Source organism: Lichenostomus cassidix, chromosome 24 (genome assembly GCF_008360975.1).
Source record: "Lichenostomus cassidix isolate B80296 chromosome 24, HeHo_3.0, whole genome shotgun sequence".
NCBI lineage: Eukaryota > Metazoa > Chordata > Aves > Passeriformes > Meliphagidae > Lichenostomus > Lichenostomus cassidix.
Window position 1 is genome coordinate 3,004,727 of NC_139504.1, and position 11,841 is coordinate 3,016,567.

Here is an 11,841-nt window from a genome sequence, read left to right on the forward strand (position 1 = left end):
GGCTTTGAGCTTCCCACCTTTCATCTCTCCTGCTCCCAAACCTGCTGGTTTCCCAGCTTCCGATGGGTAAACAGCCTCTCCTGCTTGGGGAAACTGAGGCAGGGAGGCACCAGTCTTGCCCAAGGCTGCTGTTTCTGACCAAGCCGGCGAGGGAAGCCAGGAGTCCCGGCTCCTGTGCTCATTTTCATCCCAAGCTCATTTATAAAGTCATTTTCCCCACACGCCGGTGGCAGAGCAGTGTCAGTCTCCCACGGGGTGCCCGACGTCGCTGGATCACCCTTTGCTCACCAGTCTGGGTGGCTTCATCCCCACCCAGCACCACAGAAGGAGCTTCTACACCCGAGAGTCACCCCTCTGTGTCCGCAGGGCGCAGCACACCACCTTTCCCAGCCTCAGTTTCCCCTCTTAACCAAAACCTGCTGCAGAGGCAGAGCTGGCACTGGCAGGTGCCTCAGCGTCCCCCCTGTCAGAGTTCAGCCTTGGGGACCTTCCCAGCACAGCCTGACTGGGCTCCTCCATCCCTCAGCATCTTCCTTCCCCGGGAGCCGAGCCTTGGCAAGGGGAAGGAGCTGCTTATGCAGAACAAATGGAATCAATCAAAACAAAAGGCAACGGGCCTGATTCTATTTATTACCCATCCAAGGGTGTCAAACGCATCTCCAGACATCCACAGCCATATGGAGAAGGGGAACCCAGCGGGGCCACCCTGGCAGGGACAGGCAGGGCCAGCCATGCCCAGGTAAGGGCATGCAACCACTGACCAGCCGTGCCCCGACAAGGGACCACAACCACTGACCCTGCTGTGTCCTTGGGCTGCTCCTGGGGGCACCTCGCAGCCCCTCACAGCCTGTCATCCCACTGCTTGGCACCCTCAGCCTGTTCCTGCACCAATCCCCAGCCACCCACTGCTTGGGGATGATGCCACGGAGCAGCCAGGCCGTGTGGAGAGGGGAGGGAGGAGGGAAGGGCACTGACACCTGCCCAAAATAGCTGGCACTGGATGCAGCACCACCTCCACGGACACTTCAGGCACTCAGGATCCATGGTGGAGGATCCAGCAGCAGGATCCAGCCCACGCTGCCGAGCGAATTAAATCTGTGCCTGCTTTTCCAGGAATGCCGCTCATGTTGACAGACTCTCTGAGCTCCAGGTAGCTTCTCACCTCTCCCTCGGCCTCTCCAGCCGCTGGAAGAGGTGAAGCTGGAGGTGCTTGCATGCTTCTCTCTCAGCTGGAGCAATGCCAGACCTCTGGCATCGAAACAGAAGCTGCCAGAGGCAGGAAGAGCAGAGAGATGGTTTGTTGACCACTGGTGAGGCTGCAGCAGGGCAGTAGTGTGTCACAGCCTGAGTGCCAGAGGGACACGCTGGCCCCTGGCAAGTGTGGCCAAGAGGATCTGAAGGGAAAGGGCCCCTTTTGTGCCTGGGGGCTACTGCAAAACACCAGAGCCTCTCGTCCTGCCTGGCTGGCACGGGACTGAGCCCATCTCGGGGCTAGCAGCACAACTGGGCACAGCTCCTCGGGGTGGCACCTCCAGGTGAGCCATGCTGGGCTGCAAGTGGCTCTTCTCGCCGTGCCTCAGTTTCCCCTTGCTGCCAGGCATTGCCTACCCTTTTCCCGGAGCCTGCCCCGCCTGCCAGTCCTGGGAATTGCTAATCCCAGCGGGAACAGAGGCCAGGCGGGTCTGTACTCTAGGATCTGGGCGCTGGCAGCACGTGGGGCACAGCCGTGTGTTGCGAGCCATTCCCGGGCAATGGGGAGATACCAGCTGGGCTTCGTGCTTCTCGGAGAACAAACCGGGCCACGCAGCTCTCCTTGCCATCCGATTTGGCTGAAGCTCCCCGCTCCATCCTTCCCTCCGACGCTGGACCTGCCTCGCTGGGAATGCCGTGGGATCCCGGGCACTCGGGGGGCTGGGGCAGAGTGGGACTCGCACTGTGCTGAGCGCGCCGAGGCTCAGCCGCAGGTCCGGGATGAGCATCCCGCGGGAGCCCGGCAGCGGTGCCAGCCCCGGGGCGGCAGGAGGATGGTGCTGGTGGTGACGATGATGATGATGCTCGGCGGGGGATGAAGCTCCCGCCGCGGCTGCAGGCTCCCCCTGGCGGCCCCGCCCCGCCCGGAGACAGGAGGGATGGCCTCTCCCATCAGCGGCATTCCCATCAGCAGCGCTCCCATCAGCAGCTTCCCCACCGACAGCATCCCCACCCTCAGCATCCCCCATTGGCAGAGTCCCCGCCCCGACAGCATCCCTCACCAGCAGTATCCCACACCGGCTGCATCCCAAATAGGAGTATTTTCCCCCCGGCAGCATCCCACACCAGCAGTATTCCCTTCTGGCAGTGTCACATCCCACGCTGGCTTCATTCCCGGGCTCCCCAGGCCACCAGCTGCCCTCCTCTGAGCCCCCCTGGCAGCATCTCCCCTGCCCCCAGCTCACCTCCACCCAGCAGAGACTCAGCTTAAGCCCATTCAAATTTTATTTCAAACAGGGGGTTCATCAAAGGGTTTGCACCTGAGCCCTTCCCAGCATCCCGAGGGATCTGGCAAACCAATCTTGAGGGGCTGGGCCCACCTTCCCTTGAACAGTGTGGGTTGGAAGGGATCTTTAAAGGTCATTTAATCCTTGCACCCGTGTCAGTGCCCCTGTCATGGGCTGTGAATCCCCCACCACCCCGAGCACCAGGACAGCCCCTGTGCTGCAACCCCACAGCTTTTATATCCCCCAAATTCACCCCTCATCCCCTGCAGAGACCCCCTGACTGCACCCAGCTCCCCGTCCAGGCTCCCTCCAGCTCACAAGGGTTTTTCCCTCCACCAGATTAAACCCAGTAGCAATCAGGGAAGCGGGGCAGGAGGGGAGGGGGAAGAGGCACTATTTTCTTTTTCCAATTTGATCTTATTAAAACTTCATTCAAAGAAATAGACTTTTCGTCTCAAATCTCATGCAAGTTTCATGGCACTGCAGATGGCAGAGTGGGAAAACGCCCGTCACAGAGTTTAATAACAGCACCCAGCCCTCAAACTGGCTCCTCGCCGTGCCAAAATGTCCCCGCTGTGCACCCGGAGCACACCCCACGCTGCCCAGCGTTTTAAGGACCATCCCCCCTCATCCTCTAATGGCTTTGCTCACGTTCTCGCCAGTTAAATCTGCAGCCCTCTGGCACGAGTAAATCCCCCTGGATGTGCCAGATGCAGGCGCGATCCCTCTGCCCCGCTGCCCATTAGGAGATCAGCACGGCCGGGCCGTGTCCTGCTGTCACCCCTCGCTGCCCGCCGTGCCTCAGTTTCCCCAGCTGCGGAGCGGAGCTCCCGCCGAGGCTCCGCAGGGAGGGGACAGGCAGGGTGGCAGCAGCGGCGGTGACACTGCAGAGGTCTCCCGTGGGACCCGGCGATCAGCGTGCTAAACACTGTGGGTGCCTCACATGTCCCCTGGGGACTTAGGAGCAGCTTCCCCCCCCCCGAGGGTGCCTCTCGGGCTCGGTGGGAGCAGTGACTAAACAGCGTCCCCAATACAGTCATTAACAAACATCGATGCCGCCCGGGCGCTGTCGCCTCCGCGCCGTGCGGAGCCCTGCTCAGCATCCAGAGAGGTGCTGATTCATCACAGAGCCAGCTCCCCTCGGCTCCCCGGGGCTCGCAGAGGCTCTGCACACCCTGATCTGGCGCAGGGGAGCTCGGGGAGGCCTCCTCTTCAAGGCTGGCTGCTGCTGCAGCCGCAAACGTCAGCAGGCAGCTGCAGAGCATCTCACTCGCTATTCCCTGGTGAGAGGGAAGCCCAGGCTGTGCCCCGGCACGGAGCCGGGCACAGAGGGGACAGGGCTCGGGTCCTGGCCTTGTCACACGGCTCTGCTGCAGCCCCCACCGCAGCTGGGGATTCGGGGTTACCCACCACAAACTGGCTCTCCATCGCTCACATCCCGCAGCATCCCTGCTCCACACAGAGGGATCCAGGGGTGCTCACACCGAGCCTGTGACCAGGCAGGGTGCAGAGGGACACAGTGCCGGGTGCCCAAAGCTGGAGCGACACCCCCGGTGAGGTGGGAGGCAAACTGGGGGAGATGCGGAGCTTGGAGAGCTGCCGAGCCCATCCAGGCACCCCTGCGGCCACGGGAATGCAAACCCAGCGCCGCTTCTCCGCACCCTGCCGGGTGATAACCGCACACCCATCATCTCCTGGAGGATCCCAGCGCATCCAGAGCCTTCTCCGGCAGATCCCGCACCAGCCCGAGCCTCCTGCCACAAGGGGGAACTCCTGGGCTGGAGAAATCCATCCCAGAGGTGCTCCACGGCTTTGCACCCTCAGCCCTCCCAGGAGGGTTTTTCCCAGGGAAGGATGCTCTGTCCTCCCTCGACACAAGGGGCCTCGGAGTCTATCGCCTGCCCCAAACCACCTCCCATCACCCTGCCCCAGGGGAGGGGTTGGGTTCATGGGATTCCTGTCTCTGACCTCCTTTCTCCAGCTGATCCAATCCAAGGGATGAAGGCCAGGCAGGACACACGGCTCACGAAGGGGGAGGGAGTTTAGCTGAATGAAGGAGCATAGCAGGGAACGTTTCTGAGACAACGCTGAGAGTACCACAAAAAAAGCCACATTTTCTGCGTGGGTGGCTCGGTCAAGCAAGGACAGCCTGGACACTCCTATCATCACTGGGAAGGAAAGCCAACAGGACTTCCAGGAAAAATGTCACCAGTCTGGCTCCTGCTCCTGTCCTGTAGCACCCACACAGGTGCAGAGGGAGAAGGATTTGCATCCCAGCTGGCCTTGCCACACTCTGGAGTGAGCCCAGAGTCCTCCAGTGGGGCAGAGACAAGACTGAGCACTAATTCCCAGTTTGGTGCCATCCAGCTCTTTATTCCACAGCCAGGTCGGGCTTGATGGCCACGGCTGTCCCACATGGCCATTTACCTTCCCCTCCACCTCCACGAAGGCTCCAGCAGCAGAGGATGGTGTTTGAGTTGGCCACGTGGCTCTCCAAACAACGGGGTGGTTCCAAGATAAAGCTCCCTGTGGTGCTGCTGCCACGGAGCCCACGGGAGTGTCTGTTTGGGGAAAAGTATCGGATAAACCCCAGGCTGGGTGGGATCCAGTGATGAGCACAACCCACAAGGTGTCCTCACTTGTCTGAGCCCTGGCCCCACATGTGGGGGATGCACTGGAGAGGAAACACACCTGGAAGGAACCTGGGCAAAGCTGCATCACGAGGAGAGTACCACCAAAGGGGGCAGAGAGGCAAATGGAGGTGATGAGAGGTGCAGTGGGGTTGGGAAGTCGTGTATCCAACCCCCTGGGATGACAGGATCTCCCTGTGGCTTTAATCTGCCACACTTTCAGGAGAAAGGAAAACACTCCTTGGCAGACAAATGTGTTGGGAAAAGGGTGGGGGATGCTGAGGAATTTGTCTGCTCCCAGCATGGAATACCAGGAGTGAGGGAGAAGGAGACAAAACAGAGAAAGGGGAAGAAAGATGCCAGGAGGGTGGAAAAGAGAGGCATGGAGCATCAGGATTAGCAATGATAAACTTGCAGCTAAAGTGGGCTTATGTCAGCATGTATTACCCGGGAGTGACAGGAATGATGGGCTTGCTCATCTGCCATTTATAAGTGGCAAATTCTCCCTCCATCCTGTTTACTATGAATTAGCTGGCATATGTCTAATCGTCTTTGCAAGCACCACTCGACTGGCAGAGATTAAGGCCCTGCTCCTCCTCCAAACCCAGTGCTGCACTCCACTGCAGGGCAGCAGGACACTGCTCCCACCAGGCTGCCCAGGGACAGCGGGAGGGGACTGAGGATGGCACTCAGTGACATGAGGAGAGTCCCCCCAGCCTCACAGCCCTCCAGAAACTCGAAGTCCTAAAGCAGCAAGAAATCCCTGCTCCTCCAAGGGAGCCTGAGCAGCTCTCTTCACAAGACAAGCCCTCCTGTGACTGCTTCAGATCCAAAGGTGTGGGATGCCATCACCTGGATAAGCTGTCAGGTAGATGGGACAGGGAAATTATCACTAACAGGGACTCGAGAGACCAACAAGAATTAAATCCTTGACTCCCTTCAAAGCAACTGCTGCACTTGAGCACATTGCCAATGCAGAACCTGAGTGATTTCCATCAAGAGCCATGAAAACCAGCTTTATCCAGGGATCCACATGGAGAAGAGCTGGGATGGCGAAACCCAAGGCAGTTATTAAACAATAAAGCAGTGCAATAATGCGTGGGGGGTGTTTGGGTGGCCAACTGCCTGCCCCGGGGTGTGTGTTGTTTGGCGAGCCAGGTGCTGCCTGGGTGGTGGGAGACCCTTGGCTGACACGGGACTGTTAGTCAGGCATGTCAAAACAACCTCGGAGGGCTCGGAAAATCCAGCTCGCAGATGAGGCTGCTCCACCGCGGCAGCAGGAGCCCTCGGAGCCAGGGTAAACAGTGACTCAGGGAGGGAAGGAGCACACGGGATTACGGGGAGATGGCTGTGCTGGGTGGCAGTGAAAAGCACTCAGAAAGGAGGCTGCTGTCACCTGCACTGGCTGGATTTGAAGACCCGACTGCCCTCCTGCCATGATGCTGAGGAAGCAGAGCAGCTCCTTCTGCCCCAGGGCATGAGCAGCCTGAGATCAAGACTGCCTGAGCGCTGAGCTTTGCAGAACATCCCTCACTCTCCTTAAGCAAATGTTTTTCCCTCTGCATCCCTCTCTGTCTTTCAAGAGCAGAGATAAATTCAACAGAGCCTTATCTCTAGCAGCTATTAGTGTTTGTGCGCCAGAGTCTGGGTGGGATCAGCAGAGAGAGGAAGCCTCCCCTTCCCACTCACAGCCCACCCTTGCTCCCACGCCCCAGCAGAGGAAAAGGGAGTTGTATCCACCTTCTCCACGCAGTGCTGGCCTGGGGAAGCAGCGCTCATTGTCACCAGTGACCTGTCCAGCAGCGCTGACACCAGAGCTGGACAGGTCCAGCCACCGTGCCACCCCCCTGCCCTGCTCGCCTTGGCAAGGGCAGTCAGTGTGACGTGTGATGCCCAGCTGGCCTGGCTTTGCTGGGGGCTGTGGCAGCAGAGTGAGGCCTTGGCTGTGAACAGGAGATGTGCAGCACACCACAGGCTGCCCCGGGGCTGCCCTGGGCCAGCCAGATGCTGTGTGCTTGGCAGGGAGAGCAAAGCTCTGCTCACACCAGGCACACAGCACAGCTGCCTGTGCCTCTGCACTGGGGATCACAGCTCCCAGCAAGCTGGGGCTCTGGAGGGTGCTGGAAGGACGAGGAGACAGCTCCCTACTTGGGGACACCTGGTTCAAGGCCACCTCTGATTAGTATCACTGCCTTCTCCATGCCTGGACCAGCACGGGGTAAGGGAGCTCAGCTCGGGGATGTCCCCAGGGATGTGGCTGCTCCAGGTCGGGAGCACCAAGTGTGCAGCTCGGAGGCAGCTGCAGGGAGCTCTGAGCAGGCAGTGCGCTGAGCTGCAGGACGAGGAGGCAGCTGTGGCTCTCTCAGGGGGTTTGTCTGGCTCCTCTGGGTAGCTGTCACCCCAGCACGGTGCTGCAGGCAGCCCCCGGGGAATGCAGGCATTCCCCACATCCCGGGCTCTGCTGCTGGGACTGTGCTTATTTAGCAGGAAGCTTTCCATGCATGGCCAGTCCCTGGTGCTAGCTGCCCGCCCTGCTGACCACAGACGTGAGAGCTACAAAATATCCCGAGAAAACTGCCTCTAATTAGAGGGTAGAGTTAAAAATACCCGTAGTCCATAAAGAGAGGGAGGCAGACAGGGAAAAGGCACATGCCAGTGTGACTGACGCCCCGGGAGGGAGACGAGATTAGGAGCCACTCAGCCTCACACATACAAATGATTCAAAATAGATGAGCATATGCCTGAGCAATGAACTAGGGGGAAATGATGGGGCTGGTGTAGGAGTGGGGTCACGGTCTGTGACACCAGGGAATCAACAGCTTGTCTAGACTCCAGCAGACAAAAAAAGAGATGCTGTCTTCAGCTAGGAGTGAGAGGCACTGTAGCACGAGGCTGTCCATGAAAAGCTGCCCGAGCAGCAGAAGTGGTGTGAAAGAGGGATGGACACAGGCCAGACACCTGCATCTCTTCCCAGAGCTGCTGAGAACGATCTGGGGTATGTGGATCCTGAGATCAGGGGGGATATGCAGAAAGACATACCTGCAGAGCCTAAAGTCACTCTAGAAATACTTCAAGACAAGGCAGGATTTTGCTCCCAAATGTCCCACCCAGTCGGGTCCTGTCCCACAGAGGGGAACAAGCCCCATTCAGGCAAGGGTGGGACACAGCTCCTGTTCACCCCAGCGCAGCTCTGGGGAGGCTTTTCCTCTCTGATGGCCAGTTCTGTCACCAGCTACCCACATCCCCTGTGACTTTCCATCTATCACACACAAAGGTGGTTCTAGGGACACTTCAAATCATTTAACAAAATCATGTGTGCTGGCATTTTCCCCCTGAGCAAACAGTGTGCCCCAGAACCCTCCTCTTTTGTGTAAAATTTTTTCTTTAACACAACAGGTTCCCCCCAGTGCTGCCACTCTCTCCTCTTAGAGCAGCCAAACCCTCTCCCTGGTGGAGGTTTCTGCCAGGACCTCCCTCCTCCCAGGCCAGCAGAGGCCTGCCACAATCACAGCATCAAAGTTAAAGAGGTTTGGAGCGAACCTTCTGGCTGGGGAAGGTCCAGATGGACAGCCCTGAGGACTCAGACAGGCTGCTCTCCTCACGCAAGGTATGGCACAGCTCTCTGGCAGAGCCCTGGGAGCCCCGGTGCCTTGGATAATCACATTCCCGCCTGCCATGTGGACTGCTATTGAAAACTCATCGTGACAGGCACAGCCTGTTATTACAGGTTGGAGCAGCTTCTTCCCAGCAGGGCTTGAAACTCTGTTTGGGCCTCCAGGCACTGCGAGCATAAAAGGATCCATTTTCTCTGAGTCGCCTTCAGATCCCAAACTCCTGATGTGCAACACGATCCATACAACCTTCAGAAATCCCTACAGGGTATTTTTAATTCCCTCAGTTTAGTCCTTGGTCACCTTCCCTCTGTTCTTACAAGTGCCAGGAGTGAGGCTCCACTGCCTTGTCCCACATTTTGTTCTCCATCACTCCATACCACAGGCTGTCCTGGAGCTCAGGAAGGCTCCCTTGCAGGGTTTCTGCTCCCTCCCTATCATCCTGCAGATTCCTCTTCTTGCTTGGAGCACGGATTGGAAAACTTCAGAGAACAAGGAAACCATAGGAAGAGCTCCCTCCTCATGCCTGGATACATCCCAGTGCCACACAGGGCTGCCCTTAGCACGTATTTTATTCTAGTTCCTCGTTTCAACATTAAATAAGGGAAAGGGAGCTCCATCTGTGTGTGAAAATCAATGTTTTACACAGCAGTGCTTTGCCATCCCGGTTTGATGGGCGCTACAATTCCTGTATAATATTTATTGTGACTCCTTGAGCTTGTCGAGTTTCACATTTCAAAGGGCTCCTCAGAGGCGATGGCAGCTGAAAAGGCAGGACCTGGCTGCAGTAAAAGCACGGAGGCAGCACAAAGAGAAGAGCTGGCACCGGTTGTATCAGGCTGAGACAAGCAATTGGCACATCCCTCTGGTGCAGGATGGATATCCGAGATGATGCTCAAGGTTTCACACCCTGGTGTTATCCATTAAGGTTATTCCTCCTCTGCCAGTTCTTTGAACCTGGCCTCTGCTTGCATTGATTATTCACAAACACGCTCTCAGGACATGCCCAGGCTAAGCTCCAGCAGCCTGGAGGGGGAAATGAAGGCTTAGGAGAGCTCCTGAGAGCAGATCCAGCTCCCCCTCGAGTGGCCCAGATGGCCTGGGGGAGCCAGCACACCTCAGCACAGTCTTCCTGTGGCTCTCCCAGCACGGCTCATCCCCAGTCAGAGCATCACAGAATGGTTTGGGGTGGAAGAGACCTCAAAGGTCATCCAGTTCCACCCCCTGCCATGGGCAGGGACACCTTCCACCAGAGCAGGCTGCTCCAAGCACCATCCAAACTGAATTATTTTTCTTTTTTCTACAGTCCAGCGAGAGACCTCCCATCCTTCTTTGTCTCTTCTGTCTCATCTCCTCTCTGCCCTGATCAAGCTGCTGCTGGAAGCTGAAGAGGATCCTGACACCTCCGTGATTGCACTTTATCGCTGATTATATTCGCTGTCATCACATTTTACTTCTCCTGTCAGAGCAGCCCAAATGGACTGTGTTAAAATGATTCCTTACCCAACAGGGACCCAGCCCAAAGATTGCCAGAGTCAGGTTTGAAGCCACATAGCCTTATTAGGCTGTTCCTTCCCCTTCATCCTCAGGGAAATGTCCCATCTGGCCATGAGAATTGATGAGACTCCCTGTATTAATTTCACCGGGCTCAGATCAGCTCTTTAAATCTACTCATTAGCATCTCGAGTCAGATCTGCTACGTTATCAAGTTAAATACGTTTTTACATTCCTTAACTCTGCCAGCTCTGCCGAGCTGGTTTACAGAGCAGAGGAGAGCTCTGGCTTTCATTCCAGCTGCTTGATCTTCAACAGCTTCTTAATTACATCCTCATCAGACACTGCTGGCAGTGACGCAAGAGCCAGCATTAACACAGAGATCGCTCAATTCAGGGCCACTGCCCCACGCTGATAATTTTTGTTCCTTTCTGTTAATCAAGGAAAAAACATCCCGGGGCACTTTTGAGGACCACACAGCAGCTCAGGATGCTCTCTGCGCAAAGCCGTTTTTCAGGGCAAAACCACTAAATCAAACATTTGGCTGTGTCAGAAAGGATTTGGTGCAGCACGAGGGCTGGGGGAAGGCGTTCCTGCCCACGGCAGGGGGTTGGAACTAAATGATCTTTCAGGTCCTTTCTAACCCACACCAGTCTGTGATTCCATGAGTCAGGAAGTTCCTCAAGCACAGCGCTGTCTGCCCAGCTGCTTGTTTGTGTTTCTCGCTTATTTTAAGTTGTTAAAAGTTTATAGTGAAATTCACAGACTAATGTGAGTTGGCTTTTTAGGGAAAATTATTCGTGAAATAGCTCTCTTCAGGGGTTCTTGTTAAATACAGGGCGGGGAACACCTACTTCGGAGCAAAATTCGGATATATAGCAACATTATAACCAAAATGTTGCTAATATCCTGGCTCAAAAACCTCAAAATCCTCCCAGAGCTGTCCTCGGGGTGAGTTTCCTTCTCTCCACAGAGCTTAACCAGCGGTTGGGACCAGCCCTTCTCTGCAGCACTGTTGGCATCATCCCTCTCCCCATCCGCGGGGGTCCAGATGCCGGGATCATCCCATCTCCCACCCGCGGTGGTCCCACTGAAGAGGTGTCTCTCTCCCGATCTGTCGGGGTCCCACGGGCAGGACCAGCTCCTCTTCCCACCGTCCGGGCATCCCACTGCCGGGATCACCCCTTCTCCATATTCATGGGGGTCTCACTGCCGGCACCATCCCTTCTCCCCACTCGCGGGGGTCCCACAGTCGGGATCACCCCTTCTCCCCACTCACGGCGGTCCCACAGCCCGCAGCATCCCCTCTCCCCACCCGCAGGCATCCCACTGCCGGCGCCATCCCCTCTCGCACCCGCGGTTCCGGAGCGCGCCCTGCCCGGGGGTGCGGTGTGTCCCCGTCCCCTGCCCTGCCCTGCCCGGGGGTGCGGTGTGTCCCGGTCCCCTCCCCTGCGCTGCCGGGCCCGCCCCCGGCCGGTGCCCCCGCGGAGCCGGGACCGCGCTCGGCAGCACCCCCGCCCCCGGGCCGGCGCCGCCCGGGCAGTGCGCAGGCTCGGCTCGGCTCCGCACACCCCATCATGGCGCTGCGGCGGCCGGAGCTGCTCCGGCTCCTGCTCCTGTCCCTGCTCG

At 57.7% G+C, this 11,841-nt stretch overlaps 1 protein-coding gene across 1 annotated transcript in view; it reads left to right on the top strand.

Annotated features, from left to right (window-relative positions):
* Nucleotides 1-11,740: 11,740 nt before the first annotated feature.
* JAM3 (junctional adhesion molecule 3) overlaps nt 11,741-11,841 on the top strand; it is a 30,395-nt gene continuing 30,294 nt past the window's right edge. Inside the window, exon 1 of the mRNA XM_085081694.1 lies at nt 11,741-11,841. Coding sequence (XP_084937820.1) covers nt 11,790-11,841 — 52 coding nt within the window. The 5' untranslated portion in view covers nt 11,741-11,789.